This window comes from Halyomorpha halys, unplaced genomic scaffold, assembly GCF_000696795.3.
Source record: "Halyomorpha halys isolate HHAL.00 unplaced genomic scaffold, Hhal_1.1 Scaffold1189.1, whole genome shotgun sequence".
Taxonomy (NCBI): domain Eukaryota; kingdom Metazoa; phylum Arthropoda; class Insecta; order Hemiptera; family Pentatomidae; genus Halyomorpha; species Halyomorpha halys.
In genome coordinates, this window is record NW_027109080.1 from 22,381 (window position 1) to 37,740 (window position 15,360).

Below are 15,360 nucleotides of genomic sequence, written 5' to 3' on the forward strand. Positions count from 1 at the left end.
CATTCTAGTTATCGTTGCTTAAGCTGTGATATCTTCTAAGTCCAAAAAAAACAAACAATAATACAATTTTAATACTATTTGAATTTATTAAAAAAATCAACGTATTATTATAGATATATCTTGTGTTAATCATCGTTATGTAGGATTTCTGAGTTATTTTATCTGACTTCAAGAGTTGATTTCAGATGAAATATTTTGTTTTCCAAAACTATGCTTATTTCTTAATACTGCCTAGCTTGAAAATACCTCCAAAATTAAACAGCTTATGCAGTTTCTAAAAAACACCAGTGCTTTGAAAACAATCCTGACAGATAGAAGACACAAGTTACCCAACAGTGGGATGGAGTCAAGAATTTCCAAAACTATACAACTCAACTCTGTTTTAAGCCCTAGCACAGATTTAATCTCTGAGAAACAGTTATTCAGAATACGGAAACTTTATGTTTTTTCCAACGACGAATCCTAAATTTGGTATCACCTAGTTCATGGTTAATATACTACGCAACATCGAACGATACCTAGTTTAGAACTGACATAAAAATCCTTGCTTAACCCTAGTGAATGTTTTCACATCCAGAAACGGCCTGGATTGTCAAAACACAAAAACTGTACTGTGCAATGTTCTGTCCGTTTTTCGACAGTCAAAAGTGGTCTTTAGAACAGACCTATAATGTTTGCAATTATCGCATGCAGGTAATACATGTGACAAGTGTGGAGTTTGGATGTAGCTTGAGACTAACTTGAAGTGTAAGAAACAACCTTAAGCTAACTACCTATCGAAAACTTAGTGAAATCTGTACCTTACGATCCAGTGCTGTTCATTTTATTCAACCTGTAGCTAAATTGGCGAGTTACAAAGAAGATTCGTCGCAGGTAGAACTAATTTAAGACCAGACTGCAGTTCTAGAGATTAGTATCCTGAATAGACCTCAAAAAGAACAGTTAATCGGTAGGAACGATTTCTCCCCTCTCATTCTAATTCAGTACTAGTTTAGGGATGGTCATTCGATAAAATATTCTGAACAAAGAATGATTAATGGACAGGGGAATATAGACGGTTACACAGCTGCACCCGGTAATTATAGTTTAGGAGTTATTGCGGCGAGTAAATGTCAAGTTGGTGAACTTCGTTACAAATGGATCCCTAAAAAATATTGGAAGACAGTCCCAGTGGCGGTCAATAAAGGTACCAAATAGTAAAAAAACTATCTAATGTTGAATCCCAGCATAGTGGGGCGAAACGTTGGTTAACAGTAAATTTTTTTTTTTTACCATTTTGTGAATTTATTGACCACCATCCGGACTATCCGGTGCAACCTACTTCATATGGTCAACTATCTCCTTCCGAAACGGATCCCTAAAAAGTTAATAAGCGATGAGCTGATTTGTAAAAATGCAAGGCATAAACTGACAGGTAGTTGAGAGGAATTCGTAAAGGCTGATCTTGTAGAGTTTGTTTTTACTGTTGTAGGATAGACGTTTTTCGACATAAGCTGAGGTGTCAGCATGAAATCGTTGGGCTTGCTCAGCCCTTACTCATTAGAGAGCTGTCTACAAATGAGCCGAGGCAAGATGTCAAAATTTCATGTGTTTTGTTTTTGTTAATAATGTAATTAAAGTGATTAAGGTTTAATATAAAAATATTATAGTACTACTTATAAACAACATAAATATTTAAAAATTAGGCATCCCATTCAGGTTATAATAAAAGTAAATAATAAACTCCGGAATTTGTAAGTTTTATCCGATTAAAACACGGCTATTAATTTATAACAATTTTTTTTCATAAATCTCTCATGTCCACTCGGTCAAAAACCCCAAAAGATATTCCATAAACAGAATTAGAAATCTATTTAACACGGTTATATTAGCACCCCCCCTTCTTTTATAATGTTTCCCAGTTGCGTTTGATAAAACGAATTTATGAACTGTTTAAAATTATTTTATATAAAATATGAGTAATAAAATGTATACTTTTAATGTATTTATGTATAGGTTTAGAGCTCTTTCAAATATTTTTCTTAAACATGCTAGATGAGTTTTATAAAGTATAATACAATTTTTTAAGTTGAAAAGAAAAGATATTAATTATTTAATAAATTAAAATTACTCAAATTTTCCTGAATTTTATCCTCAGAAATAATAATAGATTTGTTTTGTAAGAAATATGAATGTTATCAATTCAAATATTTTGTCTGTTACATGGCGCTAAAAAATTGACTGAACGGGCTTCTGTTAGTTTGTCAACAGATTAACGGTTTAAGGCAGTTGGACTTTGAACGTTTTATTTTCATTTACTTTTGATTGGATATTTATATTATATAGCATTATGTAAGTAAATAAGGAACTGTTTTCCTGTCTTAATTATTTATGAAATTGTGTGATGTTTTAATTAAGGTTAATTTTTAATGGTTTGTATGCATGTTATTTCAGGGTTGAGAAGAAGAAAAAGCGTGCAAGAAAATCCAATGAAAAAGGAAAAGAAAATGACAGGCCAGGAGAAAATCCTGTTTCTGACTCAGAAGATTCTGATGTAGATGATCAGGAGGGTGGAACAAGAGTGGCTGGGATATATTTCCCTCCTCCACCAGTACAAGATGTTTGTGTTGCAGAGGAAAATAGTGGTCCCAGATTGATTATTACACATATTGTCAATTATAATTTTAAAAGTTATGCGGGGCGTCAAGTCTTAGGACCTTTTCATAAGGTAAGTTGACAAGTCCTGCAATATATTAGTATATTTTGGACAAGGTTTGTAATTACGATGATAAAAGAATGTCAGTTAATATGAATAATTACAATGCTTCTCTTTAATATTGATGTTTTCATTAATGATTAACTATTGTTTAATGGGTGCCAGATGTTTCGGTCAGTTGTTTATTAAGTAAAAGCTGTGACTTTCCTGAAATTCGTTGAGTGTGTGATATGAGTGATTTTGAAGTGTCAAATCAAATATATGACAATGAATGAACTATATAACTTTTATTCGGTATACATTTGATTTCTCTTATAATTTTTACTTGAAATTAAGTCTAGAAATAATTATTTTATTTACTTTTTTAGAGTTTTACCAGTATCATTGGCCCTAATGGAAGTGGAAAAAGCAATGTCATTGATTCAATGTTATTTGTTTTTGGGTACAGAGCTACCAAAATTCGATCCAAAAAAATATCTGTGCTGCTGCATAAGTCAGAAAATCATCAGAATATTCGAAGTGCTACTGTTGAAGTGCATTTTGTTCAAGTTCTTGATAAGGTTAGTTTTAGTTATATTTAAAGCTTATGTGTTTATTGTGTTTCCAATTGGATGTATTCTTCATATGGGCATATATTGAGTTAGTTTTTTGAGGTTTTAAAATTAATATTTTATATATTCTTGAATTTCCATCATAAAGAACTTGTTAGCATATATTAACAGTGTTACAATAACCTTTGATAAGAATTACTTATTAGTTAGCCTAATTAGACAAACCTTAATTTAACGGTTAATGTTACAGGAATCTAGATTAGGGGGAAACAGTAATCTTCAAAATTTAACATTGAAATATAATGCCCCCTCTTACTTTCTCTTCCTTTAATGAAGTATATAGTAAGGAGGAAGTATAGCGATTAAAAGACAAATTTTGAGGTACCCTGAGCCCAAAAAACCGAGTCTTGCAAAATGTTTTATATATGAGTGCCTATGAGTAAGTGAACAATTCACAAAAAATGAAAAAAATCATATGAAATTGAAATTAATTATTGTAGCAGATATATGACAATTTCAGCAACTTATGGATGATGCCTCACATTTTTTTTTTGTTGCTAAAACTGACTATTTTCTTATGGTGATGTTTAGTAAAAATATAACCAAAAAGCCTGGGAAATCCATCCAGAAACTCTTCAACTAAGCAAAAAGCTAGAAAATCCATAAGAATTATTCCCCCTGTTACACCTGGTAGCTCAATTGACGAAATGAACTCCCAACCAGGAACTTCTATATCAAATATGACTGATGAATCTGCATTCTTTATGCCAAATCCATAGAATGTACTAACATACCTGTTGAAAACATGGAAGCTAATCAGATCTCTGGAAAACCCAAGCCACCACCAATATTTATTATAAATATTCAAAATTTTCAACTTTAAATAGAGTAGTGAACCCAGGTACATTTACTTGTGATAGTCGCACTAACGAAACTAATCTAATACTTGATATCGCAGATACATATCGAAAAATAATAAAATAGTTATTCGACAACTACACCCCTCAACACCAACGGAAGCCATCAAAGAAGAACTGATGACCATGGGGTACAAAGTACGACAGATAGTGAACATACTAAAGGAAAACAAAGATCCACATAGTGTAACAAATAAAATAGCACTGCCCTTGTTCTTTGTCGACCTCGAACAGACTTCTGGAGTTGAAGATATCTACTAAGTTAACCGAGTTTATTACACCAGGGTAGTAGTTGAAAAACCCTATCATAAACGAACAATATTTCAGTGCCATAATTGCTAAGAATATGGGCCAATTAAACATTATTGTCTTCATCTACTAAGGTGTGTCAAATGCGGTGAGCAACATAAATCGATTGAATGCAACAATCCAAGGCAAGCACCTGCTGTGTGTGCACTAGGCCATAAAGAAGGGAATCCAGCTAACTACAAGGGATGTGAGATATACAAACATCTAGCATCCAAAAAACAGAAAGGTCCCCGACAAGAAGATGAAACCAGGCCACCCAAGAGACCCTCAAGAATTGTCAAACCCAGGAGTGTCCTTCGCTCAAATGACTGGAGAAACAGAACTAGTAACTCAGGCCCTGCCACAAAAACTACCTACACTCTATTATCCTCAACCCCAACCCTAGCATCCTCATACCTCATCAACTTTCCAAAAGCCTAATCATCAGATACCCTGTATCCCTCCTCCTATCGCAACCGATCTCACAAACCTTCTCACTTCTTTCCTATTCGAATTTAGATCCCTTATCACTCCACTCATCTCGTTACTTACAAATCTTGTATCCAACCTTTCCCCCTGCTAAGAAACCCCTAAATGTCACCAATAAAACCTATTTCTATTCTCCTTTGGAATGCGAATGGTTTTCGAAATCACTTTAACGAACCAACAGCCTTATTGCATGACAAAAACATTGACTTAACTTTAATAACTAAAACTTGACTTACCAGTAGACGACTAATCAATATACCTCAGTACCAAATCTATCGAACAGACCCGACGGAACAGCACATGGTGGCACTGCTGTCATTATCCATCAATCCCTTTCACATCACTTAGTCTTTCTACAAGTCCAAAATTTCCTACGAACCACAGCCGTATCGATCCAAACTTCTCTAAATCCCATAGCAATAGTAGTGGGTTATTCCCCATCGATAATTTCCACTTCCCAGCAACCATTCAATTCCTTCCCTGATTCACTTGGACACCATTTCCTTCTAGGTGCAGATCTTAATGAAAAAAAATCAATAATGGGGAATTAGAACCACCGATTCCCGTGGACAATCACTCCTATCTGCAATAAATTCCCTTTGTTGCAACATTCTTTGTCCCAACTCTCCTACATACTGGCCAACCGATCCTCACCGTAACCCTGACCTGGACTTCTTTATACACAAAGGCTTATGCCCTCTTAAGCACTTCCCTTTCACGCCTTGATAACCTATCTTCAGACCATAGTCCACTAATCCTAACTATCTCTATATCCCCAATTCCTGTATTACCTCCACTCTCATTCATAAGGGACCCCGGTAAACTGGAATTCCTTTTCGCCGAATCCTAACAGACCAAATCAATCTTAAAGTTTCTTTAAAAACCCCTGAAAACCTAGATGATGCAGTCCATTCCTTTACAAAACTTATCCAACAAGCTGTCTGGTCTGCCTTCTCACCCTATAATGTCCCCAATAAACCTAAGACAAATCCTCTATCACAACATCTCAAAGACCTCATCCAAACCAAGCGCCAATACAGAACATTATGGCAACGCACAAAACATCCTTCTGATCATCGCTCCTATAACCATTACTGTAAACTAGTTAGGAGAGAATTTCCAACCATCGATCAGAGGTTATAAAACTCTGTTATTTCCATAACAGAAAATCAAGATCATAATTAATAATAAATTCTAGAAGAGGCTCACCTCTTATATTGTTTTTGCTGCCCTAGATGCGCATTAACATTCACGGACTCCAGTATTTTCTGTCCTCTATTTTCTATAAAAATCCTAAATTATTATTTAATGGATTTAGCAATATTATGGGATATCTATAATTTTTGGTGGGATCTATTTGGTAGGAGTACATAGTTAGGTGGTAAGGCATTGTGCTACTAATCCCAAGGACCTGAGTTCGAATCTGGCTGTAGCAGATAATTATTATCTATTTCACTGTAGCCGTGATTCAGCCCTGTGGGTTTGGGCCCACCCAGCCTCATTAGGTGGGTAATCTTAATTGGATAAAAATCGAGTGGGGTTCGACACTCGGAATAGCGGTTGAGTGTGACTCTGACCAAATCATCTCCTCGCACAACTGTTGGTCTAGTAACAGTGCTTTCTTACTAAGTACTGTACTCTTGACTTCATGGGTTGTAGCAGTACAATTTTTTTTTTTTTTAATGATATTATTTTTTTACTAAGTGCGTCTTAATGTATTTTTACACCTTTAGTTATCCTTTCAAAAAGAATTACACCTCTTAATTATAGATAATTAATAAACTAGAACTATATTTTACTTTATAGTTACTTTCTATGTAATTATATATTAACTATAGAATATCTAGTGGGACAATGTTCAAATATCCTTCATAACTCTTGAAATATTCTTCACTCTCTTTTTTAACTTTCTATATTAATTTTTGTTTGTGGATATAAGTTACGTTCTGTAACATTTATTTTATTCCTATTCAAAAATACCTTTGCAATATTTTGATGTGTTTTTATGAAAAGCCTTCTTTTCTCACTATTTCACCAACTTTTATATTGTATTAAGTATCCTCCCTCACTTTTATCCTTGGTTTGTTTTATTTTCAGTTATAGGCTAAATATATGTAATGTTTAAATTTTATTCATTAAATGTTCTAATACTATCTTTGTCAAATTCTGTATTATCCTTGTTCTAAATCTAGGGAGGAGAGGACTATGAAATACTTCCGCACACTGAAATATATGTATCTCGTACTGCTTGTCATGATAACACTTCTTATTACACCATCAATGGAAAAAAGGTTCAGTTCAAAGAAGTGGCTGCCTTACTGGGAAAGCATGGTATTGATCTGAAACATAATAGATTTTTAATTCTTCAGGTGAGAATATACAATTGCTCAAGTATTTATTATTCTAGAAATAGAATAAAATGAGATAATATTTAAATTTGATTTTTAGTCCTATTCATTTGAAAGCCATTTTCTTTTATTACTGTTTGCTATACTTCCTTAGTATTTCATTTTTTATATTACTTATTCAGTATTTCTTTTTATATATGTTTCCCTAGGTCCATTTTAAGTTTAAAAAAATCTGATTCATAAATACATTTGTTTATTAATAAAATAAAGAAAAGTTTTCTTGGATAAAATCTGTAAAGCTCATACTCTTTTTTTTTTTTTTTTTTTTTTCCTCTTAGTTTAACAATTAAATAAAGAAATGCTTGCAATTAGATTTAAAATTTCGAGTTTTTGGTATGCAAAATACAAATAAATCTATTAATATCTTAAAGTTAAAATTTTCTTTAATATTGTATCATCATTGTATTTAAAAAATAATCAATATTTTTTTGTAATTAATAAAACATGATTATTTAATCAATTACTCTGATTCTTATGGTGAATGTGCATTAGGGAGAGGTGGAACAGATTGCGATGATGAAACCAAAAGGCCCAAATGAGCATGAATCTGGTATGTTAGAGTATTTAGAAGACATCATTGGTACATCTAGGCTCAAGGTAACTAAGTTTAAAACAATATTTTTTCTTTAATTTTCTTCTTTTTTATTTTTCTAGAATATATAGATTTTAATTATTAGAATTTAAAATATATTTAAGTTTAAAATTCCCATAATTTATATTTTATAATCAATAGAAACCATTAGAAAAGCTTGATGCGAAAGTGCTTGCTCTTTGTGAGGAAAGGCAGGAAAAATTAAATAGAGTAAAGCTAGCTGAAAAGGACAAAGAAGCTTTTAGAGGCCCAATGGAGAGTGCTTTGGAATATTTAAGACAAGTCAACTCGAGGACAAAGTTGCATAACAAACTCTTCCATTGCAAAAAGTAAGTTAAGATTTTGTTTTTTACTGTAAGGTATCTGAAAGTATTTTAGTTGCATATACCAGACAAAAAGATTATTATTAATTCGATTTTTGGTATCTGTACATCTTGAATTGAAACATATAACCTCTAAGTTTGAGATGTTAATTTTTTTTTCTTGGTCAATTACAAAGGTTCGTTATAAAAAATAATAAATGAAAACAAGTTTTTTTGTTTAAATATTTTTTGACTTTTAATTCTTGAAATCCTTAAATATTACTGATATTTTGTTCAGTTAAAAAAAAGAAAAAAAAAAAGTTAATGTATTATGAGGGGTTAAGAGGAAATTAGAGACAGCTAATCAAGTGTTGTTATAACAGGTAACTAATTACCACAGCTTTTATCAGCCAGTTTTTCTGGTTTCTTGCTTTTCTTCTTTCACTTATACTTATTTATGATATTTTTTTATAAGTGTAGTTAGTTCATTGTTGAACTTCTGTATTTGTTAGTCCATTTTGAAATTTACTCCTATATTTGGTGGCCTATTTTGTAATTTTTTTGCTTTATTCATTTACAATTATAACTTTTTCCATAAATTTAATTGGTTCATTGTTGATTTGTTTTATTTGCCCCATGCCATTATCAGTGGTCTACCTGCGTTGTCAGTTTAAGGGAATTTTTCTTATTGTCATTTTTACCCTCTTAAACCAGTAAACCTTTTAGTAACTATTCTTAGGAACCGCCTATATATTACATTATCAATAACAAATAATTAAAAATAACTATTCTTGTAGATTTCAACATCAAAAAGAGTTAGATAAGTTAAAAGAGGACAAAGAAAGTGTTAGTACTGAAATTGCCGAAAAGAAAGCCAGCATAAAGTCTACTCAACAGGAAATAGCGGATTCAGAAAAGCAAATGATTTTGAAAAAGAAGTAAGTTTTATTTATTTATAATAAAATATATTACATCAAGAGGGTCATATCAGGTCTGTCACAAGACAGGTTTGTTATTGTTATTATATTTTCATTTAATTTATTAAAAATTATTTTTGATAGAGAACTTGACAGTCTGAGATCAAAGAAAGAGAAATTGAAGGAATCTTTTAATAAAGTTGAAAAACGTGCGACTCAGCTAAAAGAAGAAATAGCACAGAAAAACAGGAAAAGGAAAAAAGCCTTGGAAAATAAGAAACAAGAAGAAAATAAGGTAAATTTGTATATTTAGTTATTTCATTACAGTCGCTGCTCTACTTGAGAGGTTTATCATAAATAACATAGGCTGGAATATGCAACTTGTTTTACAGATTTTATATTAGATAGGATTTTTTTTACTCAATAAACAGCTAATCAAATTGGATCTTAATTTTAAAAAAAGTCATATTGTTTCTTATTTCTATTTTAATTAATTATTGCTTGTAGCTTGCAGAACTTGAGAAACTTCCTGAGAAAAATGAAAAGGAAATAGAGGAGCTCAAAGTCGTTGAGGTGAAACTGCGGAAAGAAAGAGATGTAGAAGAGGCAGAAGTTCAGAAAATCTTGGGCAGTATCAATGAAGAAACAAAAGGACTTCAGGAAACAAAAAATGAACTAAGCAATACTTTGATTGGTTTGAATAAAATCAAAGATGAAGCTAAATCAAAGGTATTTTTGTGATTGAGGTCTTTTGTGTTTGAATGATTCAAGAACAGAATTCAACTTTTATTTTTTATTTTAGTTTGAAATTGCCAAAACTGAGCTTGAATTGTATTTGAATAATGAAAAAAAGGAGAAAGAAAAGTTACAGAAACTGAAAGAAACTTTAGATGGTGTAGTTTCTAAGCTAGAAAGTAAAAATCAGTAAGTAGCTACTTATCTCACAGTACGTTATAAACTTTATTTTTCAGTGTTAATTTTTAAAAATTTGTTTAATTTTTCAATTTTAGGGATTTTGAGAGGTTACAAAAAAGTGTCCCTACATTGGAAAGCAATTTGAAAACTAAACAGAAAGAGTTGCAAGACATTAAAGTTGAAGAAAGTCGTTTGCTCAAAGAATTACATCAGCAACGTGCCACGATAGAAGAGAAGAAACACTCTCTCAATATGTCTCAGAGTCGTAACAAAGTCCTTGATTTCTTGATGAGACAAAAAGAAGAAGGACGACTTCCTGGGATATTCGGCAGGCTGGTTAGTTATTTTATCTTATGAAAGCTTATTGGTTTGATAGTTATTATAACAGTAATTAAATAAATTTCAAATTATATATTTAAGAATAATTCTATTTATGAGAATTGTCAATGTTTCTACTTAAATTGTTGGAAAATAGTAAAAAAAAAAAGGTTTTGTTTCTGTAGAATCTCATTGAACTTAATTTTTATTATGTTCACAACCATGTAATATGTACTACTGTTGAATCACAAAAATTCATTTTTCAAGGGTCCAAGGATTAAACTTTTATTTTAAACTTGTATTTTTAAGATTCTCATATTATCAAGATTATTGGTCAGTAGTAAAAAATGCAGAATTTAATTAATATTTATGAATATTGAGGATATGGCTTAATCATTTCTCCCAACTTGTCTTTCCATTCACCACAAACTTATGCCAAAACACTTGCTCTTTTATGCTTTTTTCTGTACCTACAAAACCAACCACCACTCACTTTACCCTCTCTAATACTCATTTTTTCTGAATAGATGATGTTTCTTGGAAAATATTTCTTCCACTCATTTTGGTGAAATTGCATGTTTACAGTAATAATTTTTTTTTAATTCTCTCCTAGTTGTGGGTACAGACCCGTCTTAAAGCAATTAATTTTGATTTCAAAATGTTTCTAATACCTTTCCCTTCCTTCTCTCTCCCTCCCTCCCTCCGCTCCCCCACTTCCTAAAGGTGTGCTTTAATAAAATTAGGTGCAACTTTTATTTATTATTAAGAGGTAACTATTATTTTTTTTTACAATTATTATTTTTTTTTTTCCAGAATAATCAAGCTCTTTAAAAAATACACTTTATTTGTCATTTCAGGGCGACTTGGGTGGTATTGATCTAAAATATGATTGTGCTGTGAGTACAGCTGGTGGGTTTCTTGACCATATTTTGGTTGACACAGTAGCTACCGCAAAAGCTTGTGTTAATGCTTTAAAATCTTCAGGAGTTGGTCGAGGAAATTTTATGGCACTTGATCAAGTGGGCAGAACCTCATACCAAGAACATGTTAAAACGTGAGTTTTATTTGTTGTATGTAATCTCATATTTAATTGAAATCACATGCTCTTGTGAAGTATTTTTTTATTTAATTTTATAATCTAAACTTTATTTTATCCTTTTTTCATTATAGTCCTGAAAATGTGCCTCGTTTGTTCGACTTGATTAAAGTAGAAGATCCAAGGGTAAAGCCAGCTTTCTACTTTTGCTTTAGAGAATGTCTTGTCGCCAATGATCTAACGCAAGCAAAGAGAGTAGCTTATGGTGCACATAGGTACAGGGTTGTCACTCTTAATGGAGAAATCATTGAAATTGCAGGTGAGTAATTATTTTTTAAAAACATTTTTTTCCTTTTAAATCTTACTCAAAATACATATTTGTTCCTATTAGATTGTTCTTGTAGCACTTGCCTCTACATCATTAATATTTTTAAGGTACAATGTCGGGGGGTGGCCGAGACAAAAGGACTGGACGAATGGGTAGGTCAGCAGTTGTTGTGACTGATGGAACTAGCCCAGGAACGATGGGTAAACTTGAAGAACGAGTGAGGAGTCTTCAACAACGAGCAGAGATGTTGCATAAACAGATGAATCAGCTTGAAGAAGAAACTGGCTCTATTTCAAGAGAACTTAAGGTATCTAAGATGGACTTGGCCAGTTCATCAATGGAAGTTAAGGTTAGTTAATCAGAATAGTATTTGGTGTACTTATATGAGATTTATTTGTCCAGTTATTACTAATATTTTCTATTCTATCTGGGCCCTGTTTCATATTAAGGTACTAGCTAATAGCATTAGTCTTGTAGCTTGTAATTGGTACAATTTTATTTCATAATAGCAAAGTACAAACTATAAGTTGTATAATCGAAAGGACAAGCAAAGTATTGGAAGGTTTTTCCAATGTTAGGTTATGTGACGGTTTTTGGTTTTAGCAATCCTTACTGTATAAATTAGTTTTGTAGTTTAATAGCATTTGTTTATATTACAATGACAGTTTTTTTTTTTGTTTTTCAAAAAGAGAAAAGGCTACCCAGCACTGTAAGGTATGTGGGTTGGTTAAATTATCTGTTGCACTAGAAAAGTTAACCTTTAAATGTGGATATAAACTTTACCGGGCAATGGTTAAACTGAGTTATAGAGCAAATCTATGTTAAAGTAGTTATTCTCACAAGAAACTTTCTATAGTTCTAATTGGAATCTGTTATCTAGTAAAAGATGTCTTCTATTATGATTCTGTTTCTTTCCAGATTCAATAATATAGATTTTATCGAGATGGGAGTTCTTTTTTTTTTTTTAATTAAAAAAATGACAAATCATAATAATGAAAATATTCAAACACAAAATAAAATGTTTAACCATTAAATTTAGAATTTCTTGTTGTTTATATCTTGCTGTAATTGATACTGGATCTACCTCTTAATGTTCTATAAGAACTTCCCATTCCCTTTCTTCCTTGTTCCTACTTGAATCTTGCTCTGTGCCAGACCTTTCAAAATTGCATGGTGTTGTGCAGCATTTGACAATTTGGCATGAGTATATAGTCTCAATCAAGGGTATGTTATATCCGAGTCTTTTTTCCTTCAATATGGCAATGCTCTTTCTACCACACCTGTCATGTGATCTGCAGTTGCTAATTTTATCTTCTATCAGCTGGGTTTGGTTTCTGAACAGAAAAAAAAAAAACTTATATTATCAAAAAATTTTTGTTTTACTTTGATTAGCTCAGTACTTTTATGCTCTATGAATGTACAAGTAAGTAACCATCTCCAAATAAAAACCTTCCCATATACTGACTAGTGATTTTTATCTTCATTTTCCTCTATATGGAATATATTGTAAGGGTATAGCAATTGTGTAAAATTTTGAATATAAGTTTTCGATTAAAATACATGTGTTAAAGTCCACTGAGTCGGAATAACTGAGTCAAAATGGTCTATATGTTTGTATGTCTGTATGTGAGTGAACAGTCTAGCTCAAAAACAAAACTGAAATTCATGGTGGGTTGGGCCTCAGATGTAATAGCAACTTTTTCATCAAAATATATCAACCAGAAGCGCCAATTTATCTAACTTAAGACTTTTTGTGTCTTCCTGGCAATTTCTGAACTTTTGCAAAAGTTGGGATCATTGGAAATTTTCAGAAAAATTGGGATTGATTAGGCAATTTTAAAAATTGTAATAAAAAAACACTATGAATTAAATTTTCATTGTTTCATTGATTTAATTTCATTGAAATTAAAATATCTACTGACACCAAATTAAAAATTTAAATTATTACAATCCTAAAACTTGTAATACTCAATTTTTAAAATATTTTGGAAAAGTTAAATTTTGTCTAGCCATGCTAACCAGACATGTTCTAAGAAAATTAGTTTATAATGTAATATTTATTAAATTTCAGAATCTCAAGCAACAGGAACCATCTTTGAGAAGTCAAGTGCAAAATCAAGAAAGTGTTGTGGCATCGACTGTTTCTGATCCCGAAATTGTTCAAAAGAAAAATGATGATATTGTAAGATTGAAGAAAGGTATGCTTTTTTCCCTAATAGATTATCAATCCATAAAATGATTATTATTAACTTTAGATTAGTGGTTTGGGAAAAGAAAAATTTATTTATTGTAATTTTATTTTTTGTAGACTTTGATGAAGCTTCGGCTAATTCAGAAGAACTTGAAAAGAAAGTTGCAGCAGTTACTTCTAAAATAAACGCTTTGACTGGTGGTCGAATCCAGACTGCCCAACAAAAACTTGACAAAGTTAGTAAACAGCTTGAGAAGGTTACTACTGAGATAACTAAACTGACTGTGGCCATAAAAACTGCAGGAAGGTAAATTGTTTATAATGTTTTATTTTTATTGTTATGAGTTATATTGATTTTATAGTGATTTTAAAATTTTTGTTCTGCAAATTTCTTAAGACGGGAGTGCAGTGGCACTATGGTAAGGCACAATGTTACTAACTCCAAGGACCTGGGTTCGAATCCGGCTGAGAAGAAAATTGTTTTCTGTTACATTGTAGCCGTGAGTCAATCCCAGGGGTTCTGGAGCCCTTCTGGGGTCCACCCTGCCTTATAAATTGGGTACTCTTAATTGGGTAATGATCTGGTGGTTGAGCGTGATTCTGACGAAATCACCTCCTTGCACAACTAGGATTTATACAAAAACCGACATTTTAGAAAACCGGTTTTCGAATAGTAATTTTTCCAGAAAACCGGATTTAACCGGTTTCGAATTTTTATAAAAAAATTTTTTGCTCGAATATTCTGTAATTCAAACAAAAAATTTAGAGTGATTTAAAGCAGTTTTTGACTGAAATTATTTACTGTTCAATTTTATTGATAGTAAATTTTTTCTATGCAATTTAGTAGAACAAAGAAATAATAGTTGACCAGGATTAAATAACTTTAAAAACAATTATTCGTTGTTTATACATAATTTTCCCATATAAGGATGTAAATATTTTTATAATAGTGAAACAAGTTTTCAGCAAAGGGTTCGAATAAATAAAAACAATATATTTTAATATTTTTATAATAACCACATTATTTTTTTAAAAAAACAATGTTATTAGATACAGATGGATACTTATTAAAAATAATTAGAAAATATATAATTGTGTATTACATAATGTAAATTATAATCAAAGCCGAAAGACAAGAGTAAATAAAGTTTATGCATACATACTGATTAAAATCAATTTTAGTTTAAAGATCCCCTCCTAGATTCCAACCGCATAATCCCAGATCACCAGTTTGGATTCCGAACATCCCACTCCACTATCCAGCAATGCCATCGTGTGGTCAGTGTAGTCTCATCTTCATTGGAGTGCGGAATGTACTGCTCGGGAGTCTTTCTTGATGTAGAACAGGCTTTTGATCGAGTCTGGCACCCAGGACTGCTATACAAGATCCATAAATTCCTACCCCTTACATAT

The 15,360-nt window shown here is 31.7% G+C and overlaps 1 protein-coding gene across 1 annotated transcript in view; it reads left to right on the plus strand.

The window, feature by feature from the left end:
• Nucleotides 1-2,201: 2,201 nt before the first annotated feature.
• glu (structural maintenance of chromosomes 4-like protein gluon) overlaps nt 2,202-15,360 on the plus strand; it is a 23,917-nt gene continuing 10,758 nt past the window's right edge. The window contains exons 1-16 of the mRNA XM_014433325.2: nt 2,202-2,331; nt 2,434-2,707; nt 3,064-3,255; nt 7,133-7,309; nt 7,841-7,945; nt 8,082-8,269; nt 9,040-9,180; nt 9,304-9,454; nt 9,667-9,888; nt 9,962-10,083; nt 10,170-10,410; nt 11,250-11,446; nt 11,563-11,747; nt 11,864-12,105; nt 13,828-13,954; nt 14,065-14,254. Coding sequence (XP_014288811.1) covers nt 2,330-2,331; nt 2,434-2,707; nt 3,064-3,255; nt 7,133-7,309; nt 7,841-7,945; nt 8,082-8,269; nt 9,040-9,180; nt 9,304-9,454; nt 9,667-9,888; nt 9,962-10,083; nt 10,170-10,410; nt 11,250-11,446; nt 11,563-11,747; nt 11,864-12,105; nt 13,828-13,954; nt 14,065-14,254 — 2,756 coding nt within the window. The 5' untranslated portion in view covers nt 2,202-2,329. The remainder of the gene's footprint in view (nt 2,332-2,433; nt 2,708-3,063; nt 3,256-7,132; nt 7,310-7,840; nt 7,946-8,081; nt 8,270-9,039; nt 9,181-9,303; nt 9,455-9,666; nt 9,889-9,961; nt 10,084-10,169; nt 10,411-11,249; nt 11,447-11,562; nt 11,748-11,863; nt 12,106-13,827; nt 13,955-14,064; nt 14,255-15,360) is intronic.